A 27,415-nucleotide genomic window follows, 5' to 3' on the forward strand; every position below is an offset into this window, starting at 1 on the left:
CTACACATACACACCAACAAACAAACACCTATAAAACACCGCACACAAACACAGGTAAACACACAAACACTTAAATACAGCACACACCTACAAACGTGCAAACATACACACAGAAACACATGCAGAGAAGCAGACACAGCTACACACAGAAAAAAGACGCACAAACACACACCGACACACAGACACACACCACACACAGGAACTTACAAAGAAAAGCCACACAGACACATCCGCAGAAACACACACACACACATATTCACAGAAACATAGACATGCATAAACACAAATGCAAAAATAGACTCCCATGGAGGATGCATCTAGATTAGTACACAATTTATCTTGAAAGTCGCTCAGTAGATCGAACGCTGCCCCTGTCCTGGAGAAAATGTGACTCGATTACACCCCATTCCACACACACTAATTTCCAGTCAGATGTGGAGCTGTCAGGAGGTTGGTTTGGAGAGTTTGAAGCCTGAGGACAGGTTTCTGTGTGTGTCAGACACACGGCTGGCAATAGTAGAGAACTACAAACCCACAGTGTGGAGGGATTGACGGGACCAGGGCAGGAGCTTCGGGATTAGATACAATGGGAGAGGGTTTGGGGCTTGGAACCAGTTTAGGGGTCGGAGCTGTCCTCATGTCACTAGAGCTGGGGTTTCTGGTACATGGTTTCTTATTAATACATGTTGAGAGTTTGATGTAAACGATGGTTTGTGGCCTCACACTGTCATACCGATTCCTTCCATAATATTCAGCCGCACTGATCAGACAGTCACAATGAACGCATTAAGATATTCGAGTCATTCAGACTCTGGAGACACAGTGCGTTACTTACTTCAGACTCTGTATTTTACACTCCGTTTTCCTCAGAGCCTCACACAGTGGCTTCACTCCACAATCTCCCAGATTATTGCTCTCCAGCCTGGACACAGAGACACAAACACAGGGAATATAGTGTAACAACACAATACACATTGACATATATATACAGGAGCCTTTAACGAGGGAAGCAAGTCCCAAGGCGCTGGGAACAGGATCAGACACATTTGCACAGCTGACAAGGTCATCAAACAGCTGATATTTTTATTAATTCACGTGTTGTCCATCAGGTGACCCGTGGGATGATGCCGGGATGGGTGTGCCCGAGAGGAGGTGGGGTGATGGGTGATGAATTATTCCCACTCCGCAACCATTTCGATCATTCCAACTTCACCTCCGCCACTCCCTTCCTCCCTCCCGCCCTCCCTCACTCCTACTGCTCCCTCTCTCCTTCCTCCTTCTCCTTCCCTCCATTCTTTCACTCCCTTATTCTTCTCACATCTTCCTTCCTCTCGCTCCTTCCTCTTCATCCTGCCTCTCACACACTCCTTCCTCTCACTTCCTCCTTGCTCTCCATCCTTCCTCTCCCTCCCTCCTTTCTCTCCTTCTTCTCCTCACTTCCACCCTTCCCTTATTACTCTCCCTGATTGCCTCCGCTTCCCTCCCTACCTCCTTTCCCTCCCTCCTTCCCTCCACCCTCCTGCACTCCATACCATCTCACTCCTTACCTCCCCTCGTCTTTCCCTCCTTCCCTTCCATCACTCCTTTATCTCCCTCCTTTATCTTCCTTCCCTGTTTTCTTTCCCTACCTCCTTACTCAGCCTCCTACCTCTCCCTGCCTACCACCTTCACTTGCTCCTTCGCCTCCCTTAATCTTTACTCTCCATCCTTGCTCAAGTCCCTCTCTCCTTCCCCTCAGTCATTCCTCTCCCCCCCCCCCCCCCCCCCCCCATGCGCCGACTCCTGAAACTGCCCTGGGATGATTTTCACCAGAGAGGCCGCAGTGGAAGCTGAAATGTTGGGAATGGTCTCGGGTAATGATAAATCACAAGAGTGCCTGATGTGGCGCACGGGCGGCCAGTTGGCCAAGCTGGATGTAGCACGCGGACATTTACCAAATCTGAAAGAAGCCCACGGCAGCCAAAAAGTTGGACCAGACCGAATGGTAATGTCTAAGAGCTTGACAGGAAAGGGGTTGCAAGGTTCGAGTGGCACGCAGTCTCTGCGGCAACAACAGCAAAACATGGTATTTGCAGCCGCTTCCACATTAGGAGTAAGTCCAAAGGAGATGTACAATGAGGGGATTGCACCAGAACTAGCAGTTGTGACCAGCAGAGGGGAGGAGGGCAGAAAATTGGGAAGGGAGGATGATGGAAATCACATGAAAAAGGGCGTTCTTTGAGATGGGCTTTGAAGGAGGCAATGGTGGGCCAAGGTGGTGGGGCTCCAGAATGGAGTTCCAGAGAGTGTGGGCAGAGAGGCTGAAGGTCTGAACGCTGATAGTGGAGTGGACAGGGCGGGGAATAGGGAGGAAGCCAGTGTTCGCCGAGCAGAGGGAATGGACGGGTTGGCAACTTTGGTAATCACCCTTTCCTCCCTCCCTCACACCCCAGTATTGCAGCTCCCTGGGTCGACTCCTGCACCCTATAGGCCTCTCTTCTACTCTGGTTTCGTGACTGAGGCCACACAGAGCTCAATCCACGCCTTCAAACAGCCAAGTTAGTATTGCAATTGCTCGGGCTTTCCAATCCATGGCTCAGGTTTACCAGGCCTGTTGACAGAAAGCATTCTAACAGTGCAAGTGACTGCTGTTCAGGCCGTGAGGAGCCGGGCCACATGCTGTAAGGATCATTGGCCGAGTGAGTGAGCTTTGTTAACTTTGTCAATCAGACCTCCTCCCAATGATGGACACCAGCTCTTGTCTGTTGGGAGCCCAGTGGGTTGACAAGGTGGTGTTTAGGTGGTTATAAAGCGGTAAGGCATTTGTCACCAAGACGTTCACTTTGGGGACTGAAAGAGGAGGGCCTGAGACCTGGCCGCATGGTGAGAGCAGGGCTGGTGTAGGGAGAACTTTTTAGTGTCTTTCAAGCTGAGCTGATAAGCATGAGCACAGTGAAGAATAGTGGGGAAATTTGAGTGAGAGCGGCGGATTTAAGAGATACCGACTCTGACTGTGATTTGTCACTAAAGTCACTGAAAGTTTCATTGTGTGAATAAACTGCTTGATGAACTAAACATGTCTCCATGCACATCATTTCTGTGGCTCAAGTCATCCACAGTTCAATTAATAATAGTTTTCGTATTTGATATAGCACCTCTCGCATGATAGACAATCTCAACGTGCTTTACACGGTTAAGTGTAAAGTGCAGTGAAAGTATGTTGAGTCCAAAACATCAGATTGACATCCAACAAGTGCATATTTGAGCCTCACCAGGTGTGAACTTCCTGTTGAGCAGCACAGCTCAGAATGTCATGTGTGAGAGCATTTCCACCATCTCCCTGCCAACTGCTTGCATTTCCCATCTCATTGAGTCATGATGCCACCAATTGTTGGTGCGGAACTTAAGCTGCAGCTGCTGATCTCTCTACTAACCAGTCAAGGTGGATTCCAAACACTGGATATATTAACGTGTTGCCACTAACTCAGCTCCAGGTAAGGCCTTCCAGCAGCTGTCACCACAACATAGAGATACACACCCTGTTCTGAATCACACAAACTGCAATGCTGAGCACTGAGAATTGGAGCAATTAAATATTCTGAGACGCTTACCCATTTGAAGGACATTATATAAGTATAAGTTATTGTTGATTTATAGAGAGAATATAAACACTGGTCTGAATCATATCACCTGCAGGACTGAGCTGTGATGATTTACACAGAGAATCTACACCAGCAATGACTCATTGCAACTGCAGAGCGAACTGTGAGACATTAAATGTACCATTGAAATTAGATAAACCCTGAAGAATCTTGCTACAAAATAAACTATGATTAAGTTAATATCGTGACAACAGCTATAAATGGACTGGAGGCTGTCAGGGGCTGAGACCAGCTGTTGTGTTGTGTGTAGAGTCAGGTGTGGCTGCGGCAAGCATAGTGGATATGGGTTGTATGACTGGGAGATGGGCAGATGCAGAGATGTCGTAGGTCACAGCCCGGGTGTAGGTGATGGGTCTGATCTTTCCCAGCCAGTTCTAGCCAGTACACACAAATCAGGGCTTTAACATCGAGACTCATTTCAGACAGAATGTGTTTAGGAATTCTTCCCCAACGAGACCGTCTGTATACTAATATATACTCCCAGCGCTCACAAACCTCACTCACTGTGTAATATTTTCCAGATTTCTGACTGTAACCATCAATAAGAACAAACCTGAGATGTCGGCACTTGGGCAGTGCGGGCCCCAGACGCTGGATCTCTTCATCTCCAATGTAACAGCTGTTGAGATCAAGCTTATGTATGGTGTCACAGAGTTGTAACACATGAGACAGCACAGCACAGTCCAGAGGGTTCAATGCAAACCCACTAAAGTCCAATCTCTCCACAGTTCCGAGTGTGTCCTGGACCAGTCTGTTGTTCTGAGACTCAAACACATAGTACATCATGTTCAGCAGCTTCCTGTTACCATCTTTATTCCCTGACTGTTTAATTGCTCTCTCAAAATTCACCTTCAGCCAGGAGATGGCTTCACAGACTGACGCGTTAGGTAACGGCCCCAGGATCTCCTCCAGCTGCCGGGCTGTGTGTGGCCAGGAGAGACCCACAACAAACCGCAGGAAGATCTCAAAGCGCCCGTCGTTCTCCTTGTGAACCTGGTCCAGCAGCTCCACCAGGTTCCTGCAGACGGGAGTCAGGTATTGAGCGAGAGCAGCCACAAACTCCTGGACGGTGAGGTGAGGGAATGTGTACAAAACTCGTCTCCCACGATCATCCTTCTCCAGAATCTCCATCATAAACCCTGAGATGAAAGTTGATGGTTCAAGCTGATGGTGAGAGAAATGTTCATCATCGAACACAATGGTCCTGTTACAGACCCCCTCATAGGCCATCTCCCCGGCTCTCAGCATCACCTCCCGAGGGCTCTCACTCTCTCGGGGATGGTTCTTCAGGATGTTGTAAATGTAACTGGAGTACAGCTGTGTGATGGTTTTGGGGGGAGGCTGTTTCCGCTCTGGATGTTTGAAGATTGGCTCCAATGTGCAGCAGAGGATCCAGCAGTAGGAAGGGTTGAAGCACATGGTGTAAATGATGTCATTCTCCTTCACATATCTCAGCACTTCATATGCAATCTTCTCATCTGCAAAGAAGCGTTTGATGTAATCTTCCCTTCCCTCAGCGAAGAATCCCAGGATTTCAGCCCAGAGGTTGGTGCTGATGTGATCTAAAGACTCCAGGGCAGTTGGGCGGCTTGTGATCAGCACTGAACAGCCTTTCAGTACTTCCTGATGTACCAGAGAGCGCACAATGTCAGCCACGGTACAGAGGCCTTCCGGCCCCGGGCAGCTGACCCGAGGGACTGGGTTTCTTTCAATGTTTGTGAACTCAATCCTGTCCTTGAACTCGTCCAAACCATCAAACACAAACAGCAAATGTTCCGGCTTCTCCCAGATCTTGTCCAGAACATCCTGAAGATAAGGATATGATTCCAGGACCATGGTTTTCAGGCTGGTTTCCCCTTTTATCACGTTCAGGTCACGGAATTTGAAATGAAAGACAAAGTGGATCTGGGGATAGATCTTCCCTGTGGCCCAGCGATACAGAATGTTCTGCACCATGGTGGTTTTCCCAATCCCTGCAATTCCACTCAGGACAGTTGTTCCGAAAGTAGATCCGAACAACTCATCCGGTTGTATTTTCTTCAGCTCCTTCCTGACATTCCTCTCTTGCCACATGATATGTTCTCTTCCTCTCGCCACCAGTTCATGCTCCACCAGCCTCCGCTCACGGGGAGAAGAAGTGACTATTAATTCTGTGTAGCGTTCAGACAGCAGAAATGTCTTGGTTTTCTCCCGTCCTCGCAGGACGTTTACTGACAGCTTCTCATTCTGGGAACGGAGGGTCACTTTGTGCTGTTCCTGAACCTCTTAAAATTTAAAATCAGATCCCATCAATATTGCCGCAGATTTATAACAATAACCCAGTAAAACAAGTGCATACATTCCTTTTGCTACATGCATGCACACACTCTTACACACAAAATGCGGCATTCAATTTTTCACAGCAGTTTCCTACAAACAGCCGTGGATTGAGTGACCAAATTATTATTATTTGTTTCCAAAGAATTATTAACCGCAGAAAGCAATCCGCCAATTGACTGACAAGGGCTTTCACTTTTTTCTGGGTAAACAGTGGCATGTGGACTGAGGAAACGTGCCCAACGTTTCATCCTGACTGGGAATCAAACCCATGTCCTCTGGCTTCCCCATGAGAATGTACAATGCTGAAATGTATTATTCACCCAACTAGTCTTTCCCAGTGTGTATATTATACACAATCCGCCCCAGTCCATATACCCCATCAACCTCTGGACCGCTAGACATCCTTATTTGTCATTTACACATACGATATTTACTTTGTTAATTTGTGAAATGGTTTTCTCCAGTTTAAACAACAACACGTTAGCATTTGTAAGGCGCCTTTCACGTCGGGAGGACCCCAAGGTGCTGGACAGAGGACAGCATTTCAGACCAGAGCAATCTTAAAGCCATTTTAAATATATCAAAGCCGTTATGTCTCACAGAATTAAAATAAATTAAATAAAATTGGCTTCATTTGACATGGTGTATCCCAATGGCCTGAATTGTATCCCAACCTCTCCCGGATCCACTTACTCCAGTTCCCCAGCTGGTGGATTTCCAGAACCATGGTCTGACATTAAAATACCTTCATGTTCTCAGCTCTCCAGAACTCTGCCACATTCACCAGCTCTATTCTGCTGCTCATGCCCACCCCTCCTCTTCCCACTGGTTCAGCATTCCCTCCATCCACCGTCTTTCACTTGCGAAACTCTGGTCCACGCCTTGATCACCTCAAGGCTGGACTATGGGAACTCTCTCCTCGCGGCCTTCCCGGCACCTCCCTCCACACTGCAGGTCATTCAGAACTCTGCACCTCGTGTACTGTCCCGCACCAGACACCGCGACCACATCACTCCCACCCTCGCTCCCCTCCACCGGCTCCCCATCCCCCAGAGGATCGATTTCAAGATCCTCATCCTCACCTACAAGGCCATTCACGGCCTCGCTCCCTCCTACCTCTTCGACCTACTATCCCCCTACCTACGTGCCCTTACCCTCCGTTACTCTGGCTCCGGTCTGGCTCCATTGGTGGTCGGGCCTTCAGCCTCTCAGCCCCGAGGCTCTAGAACTCTATCCCCAGTGCCTTCGCCGATTCCTCCCTTTCCTCCTTCAAGGCCGGTCTGAAGACCTTTCTGTTTGACCGAGCCTTCAGCTCCCCTCTCGACTCTCTACCCCCTCCTCGCCCACTCCCTTCCCTCCCCTCACCCTGACCATCTCCCCCCAATGCTCGAGTCCTGACCCAACTGTGCAGCGCTTTGGGATGTCCTCCCGACGTGAAAGGCGCTCTATAAATGGAATCTTGTTGTTGTTGAGTGTCGCTCTTTGGAATTCTCCGACTAATTCCTGTTGTCTTGGGCATTGTTTCCACCATTTCACAGCAGTGCCTTCGGTCAAGAGCCCCAAATTTCCTCCCACTCCTCCCTGCTTAGTTTCCAAATTGTCTTGCTAACTCCCTGTCGACTTTCATCCTAGGAGAAAGATGTTTTGTTAAAAACAAAATGTTTTCATATTTAATATCTTTTTGATATTGTTGATCTGAAGGACGTTATCATCCATTACACTTACGTCTAAGTTCTTCTGGCACCTTTTCTTCACACCAGCGCTGAAATATCTCAGTGGGAAGCCTGTTACCTGAAGATGTTTAATATCAATTAGTAGTGAAATGAGCCTGACAGAAGTTCAAGCCTTTATTTTGGGGTGTTTATTAATGTCAGTATGGAAGACATTCCATGTGTGGGGGGATGTCACTTAACTCTTTCCCTTTAGCCTTTACGCTGAACTGCAATAGTGTGTTTTGATCAATTGCCTGTCAGACATCAAGATCCGATTCAGCTCTAACTTTCTCTAGATAAATGTCAACAAGACAACAAGACAAGAGCCCTCTCTTGCCTGGACTCCCATCACCACCCCAGGAACTTACCTGCTGGAAGCAAACTCCACATAATGGAGATGGTGATAAGCCTCTGTTTCTTGTTTGATCTGCTTACACCCCAACCCGCTGCCTCCGACAGGCTCGGGCCTCCTACTTTCGCCATGTGCCCTCTCCTCTGTTCCACCATTGTTGGTCGTGCACAGCCACTGCGGCCCGAAGCTCTAGAAATTTCTTCCTCTATCCCTCTGCCTCGCACCGTCCTTCCTCATTTTCAGCTCGCTTATGAAGACCTTCTTCTTCCACGATGCCTGTGATCACCCTCGGTCTCAGGATCATGCTCTGCCAATGCTAACTGCTCTAGGAGGCTGCCTTACATGAGGGGTTGCTATGGAAATGCACGTTGTTGTTGTGCCTCATTTGGCTTTGCCTCACATCAGCAATATTGCCCCCCTCTCCCAAAACCCACGGGTACTGATACATACGTTCATGCCACCACACTTTGCTCCCTGGTTCCCCCACCACTCTTCCCTGCACAAGCTCCTGATTTTCCCCAAATTTGCAGCCGCTTGTCTATCCTACACCAGATTCTGAGCTTATATTTTCCAGCGCTGTATGACTCCACCGATATGTGCATGTTACCACCAGAAAGGTGGACTGTGAACAAGATGGACATTTGCTCTTGCTTCATGTAGCAATTCTTATGTTCTTATCTAGGCAACTGATGGTTGATTGAATGACAGATATCTCTGCTGGCTTGCTACCACCTCCTCACAAACCTTGGTCATAGTGTCAGTGACAATGAAGCCTTGTGTAACCATTCCTTTACTTAACTGCCAATTTCATGCATCCGATACTTGTTATTTGTCAGCCTTTATTCCAGACACTTCCTCAGATCGGATTGACCTGATACGTGTTGCGCGTTATATTTTGGCTGTCATTACACCCCATTCTTCCCGCGATCCATAGCTACTAGTCTGAGAGTGCTGCGTTTCTAGCTGCTTGCATTCAAATGTGTCAAAATCCGTCAACCCCACCAGCCCCACTCGTAAAAACTTCCGCAATTTATGCTGTATCCTACCCTTTTCCTGGATCTCTCTCAGGATTCCCTTCAGCTCTGGGTTACTGTCCTCCATTTTCACAAAAGCTTCCCAGATCCGTCTTTGCACCCGGCTTCTCGCTCCAATTACTAAATCCAGAAGATATCTGGATGCTTCCTGTTTCTGATTTCTGTTTACCCGCTCTCTGATGTGCTAGAAAAACAGAATCAAAAAATGTTAGCTGCACCCACGCTTCTATGATATGAACGGCGTTATTCAATGATCTAGTTTTGGAGTCAGAACTCTCTCAATCTACCCAATTTATCAGCCTTCTGCTGCATATTAACCTGGCTTATTTAGTAGGATTCTTGCCTCTGAATCTGAAACTTATGGGTTTAAGAATAATGTCTAGACACAATCTAGTTTGCCGCTCCAGTGCAAGGCTGAGGATATGCTGCAAATTGTGGAAGGAGCACTCTAGAGTAACAGGCACACGGAGGCCCCTTCCAGCTGTTTAGGTGAATGTGAGATATTTTTGGGGGTTAACCGCTTACACCATCTGACAAATGGGTAAACCCTTCCCCATTACTGAGGAATATTCAGACCAAGTTGAGAAATTTGTTTCCCAACTACACATACAAAGAACAAAGTAGATCTTTGGAATGGAATACGATCTCTCTCTCTCTCTCTCTCTCTATCATGTCACTTACTCATAATCCTTTATTAAGATGGGTTTGATTTAAGGACGAGCTTAGCAGGGACGATCATTGCCATTGAAAATCAGCTGCTGATTCGATTTCGTATTTTAATGAAAAGATTTTCACTCCTCTGAGATAATGAACAACCAGGTCTTTAAACACAGATGTGAGATCAATAGACCTCAGAAAGAAAAGGTTACAGCCTCAGACACCTGCCTATCTCAAGGCTGAGAAATACGAAGGCCGGAAAGGATGGGAAAAAAAAGTTGTCCATCTGTCTTTCTCCCTATCAGTTATTTTCCGAAAGGAAAAGAGCCTGCTCAGGGACACCAGCAAGTTGCACAGTGTGATGGCTAACCCTTTAGCAAGGGGAGGTGGAGATAGAAACTATTGAAATAAAGATGTTACCATGAAACAATTGTAGTCGAAGTGGGAGTGGACGCTTCTTCCCAGCTGGGCGGGTAATATGTATTTTACTGCATCTATTCTGTCAGTTGGGGCTTGTGCGCCTTACTTAGTAAACTGTTGATTATTACACAGACGGATTCATCTGAATCTCTTACATATTAATGTGGTCCATGATTACATGGATAGCTTAGTTATACAAATAGTAATCCTACCATTTGATATGACAGTTCGTCACATCATTGAAACACTGCAATACGCTTCACATTAACGATTATAAAATGTGGATATTTTATGTGCTTATGGTGTATGTTGCCAGCAAATGTAGTAAATCTAACATTAGAAATTGTTGTTCGTGTCGCATTCGGGCATCTGGTCTGGTGAAATGTTCATTGAGGACACGTGATTGCAGGGTTGGAATCGATTTCCCTAATCAATGTGAAGCCTAAGCTTTCACCAAGAACACAAGTTAATTTTAATGTTGCGCAACCTACCGCAAACTCTTTGAATTTTAGTAGCTTCTCCAGCACCGATGTCAAGTCCTCCACACGATCATCCATCACCTCCTTCAGCCTCTGCCTGTAGAAGACGGTCACCATGTGCAGCTCAGAGTCGCTGTAAAGTTCCAGAATTCGCCGAACTGTAGCTTTGTCACCAACTGTTAATATATAAGGTACACATGAAGGACATGAGAGCATTGAAGAACATTACTAGATTGCAGGAGGGAGAAGTCTGTGGGGAAAGAGGCCTGAATGCAATCCAAAGCACCATAGAGCAGCAGGTCGTGTAAGCGCGGGAGGAGTGAATAGGAACGTTGTTGTCACAGGAGATGCATTCATTAAGGGATCAAGTGTATACTCTGCTGTCGAGATCGAGAGGCCAGGAGGGTGTTGACTTCCGAGTGACAGAGTTAGGGATATTTCAAAGCAGCTGGTAAGGAACATGCCATGGGAGGGGACAGAACCAGTTTTCCAGTGACATAGGAAAGGAAGTAGGAGGTTCTGCTAAGTGTGTATTAAAAGCCAGGGGTCAAACGAAGAAAAAGGGCAATCTCCGGATGGCTAAACGGGCCACGTGCTAACATGCCACTGGATTTGGTGATACGTAATGAGCCAAAACTAGTTAACAATCTGACAGCAAGGAAACATTTTGCAAATAGTGATCATAATACGATTGAATTTGACATTAGATTTGAGAGGGAGTAGGAAGAGTCCCAAACCAAGATTTTAAATTTAAGTTAAACAAGCAGCGCGTTGTTTGGATCTGGAAGACATTGCTTGAAACAAAAACAACAACAAGATTACATTTGTATAGCGCCTTTCACTACAGGAGTACTTCCCAGCTGCTGAAAAGGAGTGGAAGCCGAATCCATAACAACTTTTAAGAGAGTTGTCGATATTTTTTTCAGGAGGACAAGTTGCAGGGCTGTGGGGAGAGAGCGCACGGAGTGTGGTTGATCAGGGCTATGGGGAGAGAAAATGGGGGAATGGGTTGATCACGGCTATGGGGAGAGAGCGGGGGAGTGGGGTTGATCAGGTCTATGGGGAGAGAGCGGGGAACGGGAGTTCATTAGGGCGATGGGGAGACAGCGTGCGAGTGGGGTTGATCAGGGCTATGAGGAGAGAGCGTGGGAGTGGGGTTGATCAGGGCTATGGGGAGAGTGCGGCATATAGAATTGTTTTGGAAAAACTATTTTCAAAGAAAAGAAACAATACAGGACAGGTACATAGCCCTAAAATGCAAAAGCCACATGGTGTAGTTAAGCAACTATGGTGTACAAAGAGGATAGCGACCAAGCTAAAAGAAAAGGCTCACTCAAACCCATGACAAATTGGGAAGACAGAGGACTGGGAGAACTACAAAAATTCTACAAAAGGCAACAAAAGTGATAGAAAGAAAGTAATAAGAGGAGCAATAATGGAATATGAAAATAAAACTTCAACGGATATTAAAACTAGTAGTAAAAGCTTTCATAAATCTAATTAAGAGAAAGAGAGTGAGTGGTCAATGTTAATGTGGGACCGCTACAACAACAACAAGATTCCATTTATAAAGCGCCTTTCACGTCAGGAGGACGTCCCAAGGCGCTGCACAGTTGGGTCATGACCCGAGCAGGGGGGAAATGGTCAGGGTGAGGGGAGGGGAGGGAGCGAGGAGGGGGGAAATGGTCAGGGTGAGGGGATGGATGGGAGGGAGCGAGAAGGGGGAAGAGAGTCGAGAAGGGAGCTGAAGGCACGGTCAAAGAGAAAGGTTTTGAGACCGGCCTTGAAGGAGGAAAGGGAGGAAGCAAGGCGAAGGCACTGGGGATAGAGTTCCAGAGCCTCGGGGCTGAGAGGCTGAAGGCCCGACCACCAATGGTAGGGCGATTGGGGCGGGGGACGTGGAGCAGACCGGAGCCGGAGGAACGGAGGGTACGGGCAGGTAGGTAGGGGGATAGTAGTTTGCAGAGGTAGGAGGGAGCAAGGCCGTGAATGGCCTTGTAGGTGAGGATGAGGATCTTGAAATCAATCCTCTGGGGGATGGGGAGCCAGTGGAGGCGAGCGAGGGTGGGAGTGATGTGGTCCCGAAGCCTGGTGCTGGACAGTACACGAGCTGCAGAATTCTGGATGACCTGCAGCTTGTGGAGGGAGGTGGCGGGAAGGCCGGCGAGGAGAGAGTTCCCATAGTCCAGCGAGACTCTAATGGAAAATGATGAAACGGCTTGTTAAATAGGTACTTTAGTACCGAATTTACAGTAGAGGATGAGGACAAAGTCCCAGCCGTAAAGGGCAACCCAAACATAAGTCAAAATGAGGTGCTTAATAAAATCAATACAAATAAAAATGGCAATGCAGAAAAGAATAGGACTCAAGACAGACAAATCTCCAGGACCTGATAATTTCCACCCACGATTTTAAAGGAAATAGACGAAATTGCAGTTGCAATCGTCATAATTTTCCAAAAATCACTAGATTCGCGAATTTTTCCCTTAGATTGGAACATTGTGAATGTCACCCCTTTATTTAAGAAGGAAGGGAGGGGAGGAGAGAGGGTGGGAGAAACCAGGAACCTACAAGCCTGTCAGCTTAACGTAAGTTGTAGGAACAATACTGGAATCCATCATCAGGGACAGAGTGACTGAACAGTTGGACAGATATGAGCTAGTCAAAGAGAGTCAGCTTGGATTTGTGAAGGGTAGGTATCTAACTAATTAGTCGACTTTTTCAGGAGGTCTCTAAAACGCTGGATAAAAACTGTATATGGATTTTGTTTATATGGACTTTCAGAAGTTATTTGAGAAGGATCCCCACAAAAGATTGTTACCGAAAAATGAAGCACGTGCTATTCAATGTAATCTTCTGACGTGGCTTGGTAATTGATTGGGAGGCAGGGAGCATAGGGATAAAGGAGACATTCTCTGATGGACGAGACGTGATAGCTGGTGTCTCCCAGGGGTCTGTACTGGGACCTCAGCTATTCACCATATATAAAACAAATATAACCCAGCTATTCACCATATATAAAACGTTAAAAGCACTCTATAAAGGTAATTTTGTGGTTGTTGTTGTCCACAGATATACATATATAATATATAAATGAATTGAAAGAAGGATTACAAAGTGTTATATCCGATATGGCAGACGACACGAAGTTAGAAGGCTCAGTGAGTTGTGGAGATGGGAGTAGGAAGTTACAAAGGGAATTAGATAGATTAAGTGAGTGGGCAAAGTTGTGTCAGATGAGTTCAATTTAGGGAATTTCAAGATCATCCACTATGGACCGAGAACAGGAAAAGCAGAATATTTTCTGAATGGGGAGAAATTTAGAACTCTGGAGGAGCAAAGAGTCTTGGGTATCCGTATCAACAAATGAAAAAAAAACTAGTTCCCAGGTGCAAAAATAATCAAAAAGGTGAATGGAATATTGGCTTTATCTCAAGATGCCTGGAATCAAAAGGGGGAAGAGCTGATGCCTCAGCTGTATAGACTGTTAGCCAGAACCCATCTGGAGAGTGCGTTCAGTTTTGGCACTGGAGGGGGTGCAGGGCAGTTTCATCAGAATGCTACGAGGCCTAAAAGGGTTAAGTTACGAGGAAAGACTGCTTAAACTTGGATTGTGTTCTCTTGAGTTCAGAAACTTGAGGGGTGATTGGATTGATTTATTTTGGATGATAAAGTGATTCGATCGGGTAGATACAGAGAAGCTATTTCCTCTGGTGGTGGAATCCAAAACAAGGGAGTATAGCCTTAAAATTAGTAATAGGCTATTTAGGAGTGAAATCAGGAAGCATTTTTTTCCACTCAAAGTGTGGAAGAAATCTGGAGTTCTCTCCCACAAAAGGCTGTAGATGCTGGATCCATCAACACCTTCAACAGTAAGGTTATTGGTATTGAGTAATCCTTATTAAGTGTATTAATGTATATCAGGAGAAAGCGGGAAATTGGAAATGAAAATATACGTTGAGGCACACATCAGCCATGATCTAACTATATGGCAGAACAGGCTTGAAAGGCTTTACGGCCTGCTCGTGTTCCTATGTTCTAGGTTCCAGGGTAATTCTATGTGAAGAAACGTAAATTGATTTACGTGGGGACAGAATATACAGAAAATGACTATTATTTGAACGGAAGGAAAATAATATATATGAAAAATTAAAAGGATCTGGTGGTTCAAACATAAATTGATGCTCTCTGACAGTGAGTAAAGCAAACCAGATGTTGGAATGTAACTTAGGATCAACAACAAGCCTAAATCGTGGGGTAATCGTGCCACTGCATCAATCATTGTTGAGACTGTACTCAGAGTGCTGTGTACAGTTCTGTTCGCCGCAGTAGAAAAAGGATATTGGCGAAATCGAGAGGATACAGAGAAGGCCATTCAAACTGGTGAGAGAATGGAGGACTTGGATTATAAGCAGTGACTCAGTAAATTGGGAATGTTCACGATGGAGAAGAGAAGATTGAGAGGCGAACGGATTGCTATCTTTAAATCTCCAAAAGGGGCAAAACAATATAGATCATGGCAGGCTGCTTCAACTTGTCCATAATAGTAAAACCAGAGGACAGACAGAGCCTGCGATGGAATGGGGTTCAATTCAGTACGAATCTATGAAACCTCTTCCAGTGAGTGAATAGTGAACCTGTGGAATAGGCTTCCTGGGGCGAAGATTGAAGCAGCAAATGTTGATTCCTTCAAACGCAGGAAATAACAATAAGGGATAAAATAAAGAGGTAATTTCGGGCACATACGCACATGACTCGAATGTGAACCAGGTGGACCTTGGTATTAGCACTTCTTATGTTGCTCTGTTTATGGATTGTGTCACCAAGAGGGAGCATGTAAATATTGAACAGGAGAGGACCGAGGACAGAGCCCCGAGGAACTTTGCCTGAGAGAGTGCGGGGGCTGGAGGAAAAGCGGTATGTTAACGAGCAACACCTGGATTGAAAGGCAGGTGTGGTTACATAAATTTACCCACCTTTTGGCCGGTTAACATCATGGGTAGCGCCCTCTGTTGGCCAATTTCTGTCCCGTTCCACAGACGCTGCAGTGAGACAAGCTGAGGCCCGGTTGCTTTGCCCTCTGCTGCTCTGTACAGGGGCTTCTCTATAACTGGAGCCTTCCATCCTGTAACAGAGATCAGTATTAAATGGAGCGTGTTACCGTTTGTTCATGTGGTGACACAAATCTTCAGCTAAAGTGTTTACTATCCTTGTTTTGCTGGTGCTTCCCATCATATTCGCTTGTGTCCACAGGAGCTCTTAGATTTCCTCATGATTTCCTCATAGGTTGTGGGGCTTAGAACCACAACCTTCTGATTGAGAGGCCAGAATGCAACCATCGTAGACAAGTAACACACACACACTCAAGCTGTAATGTATAGTAAGGAAAGGCCCAGCAGGGGAATCAACAGCTGCCAGAGGTAACCAGTGAAAGTGATATATGTAAAAGATAGGAAGATTGGTATAAATCAGAACGTTTTCCTTCTGGTACAGTTTTGCTGTATATCCCATGCCTGATCCTCGCAAGCATCAGTGAACGAGCTTTCATCCCCTCTATCACAGTTCTAGATATCTATCCTGGAGTCACGCGGTCTCGGAATTCACCAGTAAATCCACCTGAAGACCTCTCCATCTGAATGAACTTTCAGTAAGTTTCAGAGTCCGCCCTCCCATCATTGTCATCTTCCCCACCCAACCAAACCAGTTGTTTGACTCCCTTTCTCCTAATGTGAGGGGTGCTATTTAAATGTAAAATTGTTGTTGTTACTGCTTTTTCCACAACATAAATACCACGGGTTTCATGTTGTACCCAGATACATTGTAAACTATCAATGTTGTGAAAACTCCAGAACATCAAGGCATTACAATGAACAAAACAATTACGCCTCTTTTTACTCATCTGACAATGTAACACACACCAAGAACTGCCATATAGACTCATCCTGGACAATGTGAGTCCAAGGCCTCGGCTTGGGGTTGAATCCACCGCCTTCCTACACAGGTGAGAGTGTCCGAGCACTGAACCGTGTTATCACATGTAGCACAGTGTCCTGCGACGTGCAGATGCTGATGAGTCTCTTTATTGCACTCTTTCCTCAAGCCGTAAAACAACTAGTTGCATCCTTTACAGTCCCTTTCACAACTAGCGTCCTGCAAAGTCGGTTAATGTATACGCATTCTGGGAAGCTGCTCTGCGTAAGGGTCGCTATATAAATGCAAGTTTTTGTTGCGGTTACTTCTCCTCCCCAATCATTCGGCTTCCTATCCATCATTAGACGAACAGCAGTGTGAAATTGCCACCTCCAACTTCAACCTTCCCTTTGCTTTATTTCACTAACCTGCCCAATTCAGAGCATCCACTGTGCTTTGTATCTAATCTTCTGGTCCTTCTCTTTGAACCTCATTTGTGTAATAATTAGTGAAACTTTATCAGCTCTAACAAGCAGTGTTTCCTTTTATGGGTATTTTCAAACAATGTAACTGTGGGTTCTGCTCTGACTAAGGACCAGGCAGTTTGGGCGAGTTGCTTTCAGCTGCTTAAAAGTCAATAATAAAAGTGCCATCACGACAAAAATAATTTCTACTTGTGTGGAAAGTGAAAGAAAATGGTGGCATTCAGTTGGGAAGAAACAGATTGAGCATTAAATATGATATCCCACACGGTGAAAGCTAGGGACAAACCTTCAGAAAGACCCAGCTTTTCTACACCATCTACAAATTCAACATAGATTGAAACGTGAGTTATTGGGATGAATTATAAACTGGCGTTAGATAAACTGGGGAAACACCAACACGAACCATATAGTCCCCTTCACGCGGTCAGTACCTCGAAGCATTTAAACAGCAGGGTGGTTGCTAAGCTGATTTTTTTTAAAAAATCAGCCGAGTATCTGACACACTCGAAAACCCATCACCAAACCTAACAGTATCCAAACAAAGCTGAGATTTCCATGCATCCCTCCTACACATGGAAATCCCAGGGATAGATTGTTGAAATGGAATAAACATCCACTCGCTTGAGGGTTGCTTCCTGCTTACCTAATGCCGGAGGGTATGATGAGCAGGTTGGCAAGAGCCAAGGCTAAACCGCAACGTGGAACGATTGAGGCAATAGCTGACAAAAGCGTCTGCACAGGTCCTTAAGGTTGTACAGAGGAGAGCAACCAGGATGATGACCAGTGTTAGTGGAATGAGCTATGATCGAGCATGACCTCCACACGAGGGCCCATCGTTGATCAAGAATATTTCGGATTACTCAAGCTCTCGGGCACATTTTGGACACCAATTCTACTTTATACAATGCTTAATCGATACAAACGAAAATTAATGAAACAAATTACATTTAAGCTCTTCCTTAATCACTGGCTCCAGGTTTCTTTCACAGCAGTAAACTTTCAGTAACTGCTAAAGCACAACAAGTTGCATTTATCTTGCGCTGTTCGCAAAAAGTGGCATCTCCAAGCGCATAAACCAGGAACAACTTTACTGTTTTATTTCAGCCACAAACAGATCTAATAAGAGTCTCACCTTCGTGTCTCCCCTCTGACTGAGATCCGGTTCCTGCCTCTGGTTCCCGAGACTCTCAGTGATGTCGCTTCAGTGTTCTGGGCTGTACAGGTAATAACACACACTGGTCAGAGTCCAGCATCTAATGTCTGCCAGAAAGTCATCGCCTCGCCCGGTTCCCTTGGAGATTTCCACAGAAACTCAATGGTTGCCTGATATAAAATCCTCCTGGTCAGGGCTCAATCCATAGAGCATCAATTTCAAAGAGTTAGCAAACTGACAAATATGGAGCTTTGGGGAATTTGTGTTCCTGCACAGTTAGTTGTTGGGTTATGGAAAGCCCTGGTGGGAATGATGTTTGAGGCTGATTCCAGATTGATTTTGAGATCATCACTAGATTCCGATCTAAATGTAGTCAACTATCTAAAAAGGGATTTGGGAGAAGAGCAATGTAAATGGGACTTAAAGGATTGGCATAAAAACAGCCACCACAGCCATCCTGCTGTGCTGTAAATCTCGATGTTTCTTTTTTCGTGGGTGTGGCACAAAAGATTGGATTTAGGGTTTTTTCTCTAAAAAACGAATCAGTAAAAGAAGAATAAAACATATTGGTGACGCCCGGTTTTATATATTGTGTTAAATGTTGTAAATTTTCTCTCTCATTTTCTCTTTTTCTTCTCAAACACTCTCTCTGTCCTCTCTCAGACATTCCTTCGCTCTCTGAATTCCTCTCTCTCACTGTCTCTCGCTACCCCTCCCTTCTCTCACACATGCCTGTCCCTCCATTCACGTTCTCTTTCCCCTCTCACATTCTCTCCGTCTCCACTCTATCGATCACTGTCTCCCGCTTGTCTCCCTCCTCTCCTTCGCAAACACTCTCTCCTCCCACAATCTCAGTCACTTCTGTTCAGTCTCTGTGTCTGCTTTCTCCCTCTGTCTCCATGACTCTGTTTATTTTTCTCACTAACTCAACTCTCTCTCTCACCCCTTTCTGTGAATCACTTTCCCACTCACTTCTCACTCACATTCTCAAACACAAACTCACTCTTAATAAATCTCTCTCCCCTCTGCCATACAGTCACTCACTACAACTTTCTCACCGCTTTGCTTCCGTCCACTTTCTCCCTCCATGCATCTCTTTCTTTTTCTCACCGCATCCTCTCTCTGCCGCTTTCTCTACCCCTCTAAACACACTTTTGTTCTCACACTCTGAATCACTCCCTCACTTTGCTTTCTGTCTCTCTCTCTCTCTCTCACTCTGCATGTCTCTGTTTCTCTCATTCACCCACAATCTCTCTCTATCACTTTCTCCCCCATTTCTGTCAACCACTCTTCCCTCCAACTCTCTCTCTCTCCCTGAAACTTCTCACGCACACTCACTCTATCGTGTCATTCCAAGTTCTAAAACCTTGAGTAACTATACTGCTGTATTTCAGCAAAAAACCCAGCTAATGAGAGACTCACCGTCTTGTCTCCCTCTGACTGAGCTGCGGTTCCTGCCTCTGGTTCCTGAGCCTCTCAGTGATGAGCTTCAGTGTTCTGGGCTGTACAGGTAATACGGCACCCTGGTCAGAGTCCAGCAACTAATTTCTGGCAATAAATCAGACATCTGGCAATATGCCTCGCCCTGTTCCCGGGGAGATTTCCACACAAACCGAAAGGTTACCTGACATAAAAGTTCCACTGCATCAATTTAAGATGGTTATCAAATTAGCAAATGGGAGGTTTGGAGAATTGGTTTTGTTGCACAGTTGGTTGCTTGGTTATGGAAAGCCCTGAACGGAGTGGTGTTTGAGGCAGAATCCATATTGGCTTTAAATACATGTCTAGATATCGATATAAAAGGAGTGAATTATCTAAAGATGGATTTGGGAATAGAGCAGCGAAATGGGACTGAAAGGATAGTTCTGAAAAGTGCCACCACATCCACCATAAGCTGAATAATATTCGTCTGTGCTGTACATCTATGGTTCTTTGTTTGTGGGTGCGGTACAAAGTTTGGCTTCAGGGATTTTTTGAAAAACTAAACGGGAAAGGAAGAAATAAACTTATTGGAAATGCCAATTATTTTAATATTGTGTTAAATGTTGTGGAATTTTTTGCTCATTTTCTCTCTTCCCTCTCACACACTCTCGGTATCATCCTCTATCACTTTCTCCCCCCTCTCCCTTTGTTTCTCTCACACATTCCCTCCCTCTCTCAGTTACTCTCTCTCATACACCGTTTCTCCCCACACACCACCCCTCTCAACTCTCTTTCCCTTCTCACACTCTTTATCTCCCCTCTCTCTATCACTCACTCCCTTCTTCACTCTCCTCTTTCGCAAACACTTTCTCCTCCCACACGCTCAATCATTCTCTTCACACTCTGTCTCTGCTTTCTCCATTCCTCTCTCTGTTTCTTACACTCGCCACAACCCACACACCCCACACCCACCCCCGCCCGTATTTTTCTTTCACTCCATCCACCCTTTCTGTCAATCACTCTCGTCCTCATTTTTCACTCACACCCTCTGTTTCTCTTCTGTCAGTCTCTCTATCAATCAATCTGTCGCCCCCTCTGTCAAACACTCACTCATTGCCTCTCTATTACTTCTTTGTTTCTGTCACTCCCTGTTTCATTCTCTCACCCCACACTCACTCTATCTCTCTCGTTACTCCATGCCATCCACCCCTCTACCCCCACTGTCTCTCTCATTTCTTACTCACACTTTCACCAACACACACTCTTTTCTCTCATTCTCTCACAATCTTCGGAGTCCTGCAGCTCAGTGGTTAGAGCACTTGCTTTGCAAGCGAGAGAATTGAGTTCAATTCCAGGCAGAGGGCGAAACCTTGGGCAAGTTTCCTTACTCCACACAGAGCCTAATAATAATGCCTCCAAAAAAAACATAATAATTTGGTCATTTTCAAGTTACGACTGTTTGTGTGACACTGCTGTGCGCAATTGACTGCCGCATTCGCCCATAAACATACAGCCAATTCACTTTACAGTATATTCTGTGAAGCACTTTAGGACGTCTAGAAGACGTGAAAAACGCTATATCAAATGCAAGGATTATTATTATTATTATTATTCTCCCTCACTACCCCTCACCACCACTTTCACACAATGCTGTGTCCAGCTATCTCTCCCTGAATCTGTTTCTTTCTCTCATGTCCATCCTCTCTCTAACGCACTCTCCTCCATTTCTGTAAATAGGACTGTCTCTCATACCTCAGGCACACACCCGCTATCTCCTTTATAATCTCATTCTTTCTCAATTTATCTTGTTTCACGTCTCTTACTCATTCTCTCATGTGTTCTCTGATTATACGCTGCATGAATTTGATTACATAAAGCATTTGTTATTGTGTAAGTTAATACAACAAGAAGATGAGTGACAAGTTCTGGTCATTTTCCATTTCAGAGATTGTCACCAATAACGCTCGTCTCCAGCAATCTGCTACAGAGCAAGAGTAGTTGGGAATCTGCTTTCCGATCCATCATCACACCAACACCAGCTTGACATTCAAACTTACGTTAGATTCATTTTAACAAACCACCCAATTTAGAGCATCCATTGCACTCTCTATCTAATCTCCTGATCCTGATCTTTGAACCTCATTTCTGCAATAGTCAGTGAAACGTTATCATTGCCAATGTGCAATGTTGCCTTTTATGGGTATTTTCAGTTCATGTAACTCTGGGTTGGGCTCCGGACTTGGGACCAGGCAGTTAGTCCTTGAAAGTCAACAACTTGAGCACCATTTTGTGAAAACTCATTTCCACTTGTGGGAAAGAGAAAGAAAATGGCGAAATTCCGTCCGATAGATTGTAGACTGAAATATAATTTAGTCTTATTTCCAACAGCATAAAAGAAAGTGAGAACCATTTAGAATTATCCCATCGTCTCTATATCGTCTGTATATTCGGAGAAGATTGATCTCGCGAATTGGAGGGATGAGTCTTAAACTATCGTTGGACAAGCTGCGCCCAAAAAAAGAAAAGTTTCAGAGGAGGTAATAAAAACAATAGCAACAACAGCAACAATATAGTGCCCGTCTTGAGGGTTGCAGCTTGGAGTACAAAAGCAGCAGTGAGGTATCTGAGCTGAAATTTTTTTGTCAGCCAAGTGTCTGTCCAAAGAAAACAATTAACAAATGGAACATGATCCAAAACAAAGGTGAGATTTCCATACATCCCAAACTACATATGGAAACTCCAGAGTTAGATTGTTGGAACGGAATGAGCATCATCCCTCTGGAGGGACCATCCTGCTCACTTCATTCGAAGCGAAGTAGGAGTAGGTTTGCAAGAGTCAAGGCTGGGGAGACCAGAGTGAGTTTTGGGGTAACAGCTGGAGTCCAACCAACCAAAACCGCAAGGTGGAAAGATTGAGGCAATGGCTGACAAAAGCGTCAGCACAGTTCCTTAAGGTAGTGCAGAAGAGAACAACCAGGATGATCACCATTGTTAGAGGAATGAACTATGAACAAGGATGAAACAAGCTGATTCATAGATGCATAGAAAGTACAGCTCAGAATCGGTCCGACCGCCTGGCTGTAGCTTAAATTCCACATTAGTATGTTAAGAATAGTTCAGATCAATCAAGTTCCCCAATGGATTTCGGAGACCATTGATTTCTTAAACGGTTCTACGATGATTAATTCAAATAGCCGCAAAAACTTGCATTGATACAGCGGCCATCATGCGGGACAGTGTGTAGGAGTATTTTGTAGTGGTGGAGGACACTGAGTGTAAGGGAGGGAAGCGGTGACCATAAGCACAGTCGTGAAGCGAGATCTTCCGTTAATGAAACAAATGATATTTTAACTCTTGCTCATTCAGTTACTCCTGATTTATTTAATTACAATAAATGTTGTACAAACAACAACAACTTGCATTTATATGGGTTGTTCTATCTGTGCGCTTACAACCTGGGATACCAGTATGTCTTTATTTCAGCCACAATCAGATCTAATAAGAGACTCACCTTCTTGTCTCCCCGCTGACTGAGCTGCGGTTCCTGCCTTTGGTTCCCGAGCCTCTCAGTGAAGTGGCTTCAGTGTTCTGGGCTGTACAGGTAACAACAAACCCTGGTCAGAGTCCAACAGCTAATGTCTGGCAGTAAATCATAGCCAAGCCCTGTTCCCTTGGAGATTTCCACAGAAACTCAAGTTTACCTGATATAAAAGTCCTTCTGGTCAGAGTTCAATCCCTAAAGCATCAATTTCAGAGAGTTAGCAAACTGGCAAATGGGGACGTTTGGAGAATTTGTTTTCCTACACAGTTGGTTGTTGGGTTATGGAAAGCACTGGTGAGAATGAGGTTTGAGGCAGATTCCAGATTGGTTTTTAGACCATCAGAAGATATCGATCTAAATGGAGTCAACTATCTAAAAAGGGGTTTGGGAAAAGAGCAACGTAAATGGGACTGAAAGGATTTTCATAAAAATAGCCACAGCCATCCTTCTTCTGTGCTGCACATCTACATGTTTCTTTGTTCGTGAGTGTGGCACAAAAGATTGGATTCAGGGATTTAAAAAAAAACTGATCAGTAAAGGAAGGAAAAAATATATTGGAAACGCTCGTTTTTTTATTGTGTTAAATGTTATGAAGTTTCTCTCTCATTTTCTCTTCTCACACAAACTCTCTCTGTCCTCTCTCAGTCATTGGCTCCCCCCTCGCGCTCTGTCTTACCGACAGTCTTTCGTTCTCTCAGTTCCTCTCTCTCTATCCCACTCATCTCCCACACCAGCCCTCCCTCCACTCACACTCCCTTTCCCCTCTCCAGTCTCTCCGTCTACGCTCTCTCGATAACTCACTCTTCCTTTTCTCCCTCTTTTTCACAAACACTCTCTCCTCCAAAAATCTTATTCACTTTCTTTCACTCTCTGTCTCCATATCTCTGTTTCTTTCTCACCACCTCTCTCCCTCTGACCTCCTTTCTGTCAATCACTTTGCCCCTCACATTTCACTCACCTTCTCACACACACTCTCTCACTCAATAGCTATCTCTTCGCCTCTGTCGTACAGTCACTCACTGCCAATCTCTCACCGCTTTGCTTATTCCCTCTTTCCCTCCCGGTCTCTGTTTCTTTCTCTCACCCCATCATCTCTCTACCGCACTCTGTCTCCCCCTCTAACACACACACACTCTCCTTCTCACACTATCGATCACTCACTCACACTCACTCACTCACTCCCCCCCCCTCTCTTCCTGTCTCTGTTTCTTTCACTCATCTACACTCTTTCTCTCTCTCTCTTTATCATTCTCTCCCTATTTCTGTCAACCATTCTTCCCTCCAACCCCTCCCTCTCAATTCTCACGTGCACTCTCTTTCTTCTATCCTCTCATTCCAAGTGCTTAAAACCTGGTGTAACTTTACTGTTTTTTTTCCAGCCACAATCAGAGCTAATGAGAGACTCACCGTCTTGTCTACCCACTGACTGAGCTGCGGTTCCTGTCACTGGTTCCCGAGCCTCTCAGTGATGTACTTCAGTGTTCTGGGCTGTACAGGTAACAACAAACCCTGGTCAGAGTCCAACAGCTAATGTCTGGCAATAAATCATAGCCAAGCCCTGTTCCCTTGGAGATTTCCACAGAAACTCCAGTTTACCTGATTTAAAATTCCTTCTGGTCCGAGTTCAATCCCGAAAGCATCAATTTCAGAGAGTTAGCAAACTGGCAAATGGGGACGTTTGGAGAATTTGTTTTCCTACCCAGTTAGTTGTTGGGTTATGAAAAGCACTGGTGAGAATGAGGTTTGAGGCAGATTCCAGATTGGTTTTTAGATCATCAGAAGATATCGATCTAAATGGAATCAACTATCTAAAAGGGGGTTTGGGAAAAGAGCAACGTAAATGGGACTGAAAGGATTTTCATAAAAATAGCCACAGCCATCCTTCTTCTGTGCTACACATCTACATGTTTCTTTGTTCGTGAGTGTGGCACAAAAGATTGGAGTCAGGGATTTGAAAAAAAAACTGATCAGTAAAGGAAGGAAAAAATATATTGGAAACGCTCGTTTTTTTATTGTGTTAAATGTTATGAAGTTTCTCTCTCATTTTCTCTTCTCACACAAACTCTCTCTGTCCTCTCTCAGTCATTGGCTCCCCCCTCGCGCTCTGTCTTACCGACACTCTTTCGTTCTCTCAGTTCCTCTCTTTCTATCACACTCATCTCCCACGCCAGCCCTCCCTCCACTCACACTCCCTTTCCCCTCTGCAGTCTCTCCGTCTACGCTCTCTCGACAACTCACTCTTCCTTTTCTCCCTCTCTTTCACAAACACTCTCTCCTCCAAAAATCTTATTCACTTTCTTTCACTCTCTGTCTCCATATCTCTGTTTCTTTCTCACCACCTCTCTCCCTCTCACCTCCTTTCTGTCAATCACTTTGCCCCTCACATTTCACTCACATTCTCACACACACTCTCTCACTCAATAGCTATCTCTTCGCCTCTGTCGTACAGTCACTCACTGCCAATCTCTCACCGCTTTGCTTATTCCCTCTTTCCCTCCCGGTCTCTGTTTCTTTCTCTCACCCCATCATCTCTCTACCGCACTCTGTCTCCCCCTCTAACACACACACACTCTCCTTCTCACACTATCGATCACTCACTCACACTCACTCACTCACTCCCCCCCCCCTCTCTTCCTGTCTCTGTTTCTTTCACTCATCTACACTCTTTCTCTCTCTCTCTTTATCATTCTCTCCCTATTTCTGTCAACCATTCTTCCCTCCAACCCCTCCCTCTCAATTCTCACGTGCACTCTCTTTCTTCTATCCTCTCATTCCAAGTGCTTAAAACCTGGAGTAACTTTACTGTTTTTTTTCAGCCACAATCAGAGCTAATGAGAGACTCACCGTCTTGTCTCCCCACTGACTGAGCTGCGGTTCCTGTCACTGGTTCCCGAGCCTCTCAGTGATGTACTTCAGTGTTCTGGGCTGTACAGGTAACAACAAACCCTGGTCAGAGTCCAACAGCTAATGTCTGGCAATAAATCATAGCCAAGCCCTGTTCCCTTGGAGATTTCCACAGAAACTCAAGTTTACCTGATTTAAAATTCCTTCTGGTCCGAGTTCAATCCCGAAAGCATCAATTTCAGAGAGTTAGCAAACTGGCAAATGGGGACGTTTGGAGAATTTGTTTTCCTACCCAGTTAGTTGTTGGGTTATGAAAAGCACTGGTGAGAATGAGGTTTGAGGCAGATTCCAGATTGGTTTTTAGATCATCAGAAGATATCGATCTAAATGGAATCAACTATCTAAAAGGGGGTTTGGGAAAAGAGCAACGTAAATGGGACTGAAAGGATTTTCATAAAAATAGCCACAGCCATCCTTCTTCTGTGCTACACATCTACATGTTTCTTTGTTCGTGAGTGTGGCACAAAAGATTGGAGTCAGGGATTTGAAAAAAAAACTGATCAGTAAAGGAAGGAAAAAATATATTGGAAACGCTCGTTTTTTTATTGTGTTAAATGTTATGAAGTTTCTCTCTCATTTTCTCTTTTACTTCTCACACAAACTCCCTCTGTCCTCTCTCAGTCATTGGCTCCCCCCTCGCGCTCTGTCTTACCGACACTCTTTCGTTCTCTCAGTTCCTCTCTCTCTATCCCCTCATCTCCCACACCAGCCCTCCCTCCACTCACACTCCCTTTCCCCTCTCACAGTCTCTCCGTCTACGCTCTCTCGATAACTCACTCTTCCTTTTCTCCCTCTTTTTCACAAACACTCTCTCCTCCCACAATCTTATTCACTTTCTTTCACTCTCTGTCTCCATATCTCTGTTTCTTTCTCACCACCTCTCTCCCTCTGACCTCCTTTCTGTCAATCACTTTGCCCCTCACATTTCACTCACCTTCTCACACACACTCTCTCACTCAATAGCTATCTCTTCGCCTCTGTCGTACAGTCACTCACTGCCAATCTCTCACCGCTTTGCTTATTCCCTCTTTCCCTCCCGGTCTCTGTTTCTTTCTCTCACCCCATCATCTCTCTACCGCACTCTGTCTCCCCCTCTAACACACACACACTCTCCTTCTCACACTATCGATCACTCACTCACACTCACTCACTCACTCCCCCCCCCTCTCTTCCTGTCTCTGTTTCTTTCACTCATCTACACTCTCTCTCTCTCTCTCATTCTCTCCCTATTTCTGTCAACCATTCAACCTCCAACCTCTCCCTCTCAATTCTCACTTGCACTCTATTTCTTCTATCCTCTCATTCCAAGTGCTTAAAACCTGGTGTAACTTTACTGTTTTTTTTCAGCCACAATCAGAGCTAATGAGAGACTCACCGTCTTGTCTC

General features: G+C 45.3%; 1 protein-coding gene across 1 annotated transcript; it reads right to left on the minus strand.

Annotated features, from left to right (window-relative positions):
• Nucleotides 1–27,415, minus strand: LOC121851982 (NACHT, LRR and PYD domains-containing protein 3-like). The gene is made up of 9 exons (XM_042346058.1): nucleotides 27,405–27,415; nucleotides 23,096–23,177; nucleotides 15,591–15,739; nucleotides 10,627–10,790; nucleotides 9,071–9,242; nucleotides 7,686–7,751; nucleotides 4,195–5,905; nucleotides 899–922; nucleotides 1–28 (listed from the first exon to the last, which is right to left on the minus strand). The coding sequence occupies exons 3-9, from the start codon at nucleotides 15,736–15,738 to the stop codon at nucleotides 1–3; spliced, it is 2,313 nt and encodes a 770-aa protein (XP_042201992.1). The 5' UTR covers nucleotide 15,739; nucleotides 23,096–23,177; nucleotides 27,405–27,415.

This window comes from Callorhinchus milii, unplaced genomic scaffold, assembly GCF_018977255.1.
Source record: "Callorhinchus milii isolate IMCB2004 unplaced genomic scaffold, IMCB_Cmil_1.0 Scaffold278, whole genome shotgun sequence".
In the NCBI taxonomy this organism is placed as follows: Eukaryota; Metazoa; Chordata; class Chondrichthyes; order Chimaeriformes; family Callorhinchidae; genus Callorhinchus; species Callorhinchus milii.

Excerpts from the sequence above, each read along its gene's own strand:
- LOC121851982 (XM_042346058.1), bottom strand. The coding sequence starts at position 15,738 with ATGGAAGGCTCCAGTTATAGAGAAGCCCCTGTACAGAGCAGCAGAGGG. Across the intron at positions 7,752-9,070 it reads GAGAGAGATCCAGGAAAAGG|GTAACAGGCTTCCCACTGAG; the intron begins GTAGGATACAGC and ends AAACATCTTCAG. Across the intron at positions 5,906-7,685 it reads GGTGCCAGAAGAACTTAGAC|AGGTTCAGGAACAGCACAAA; the intron begins GTAAGTGTAATG and ends TTAAATTTTAAG.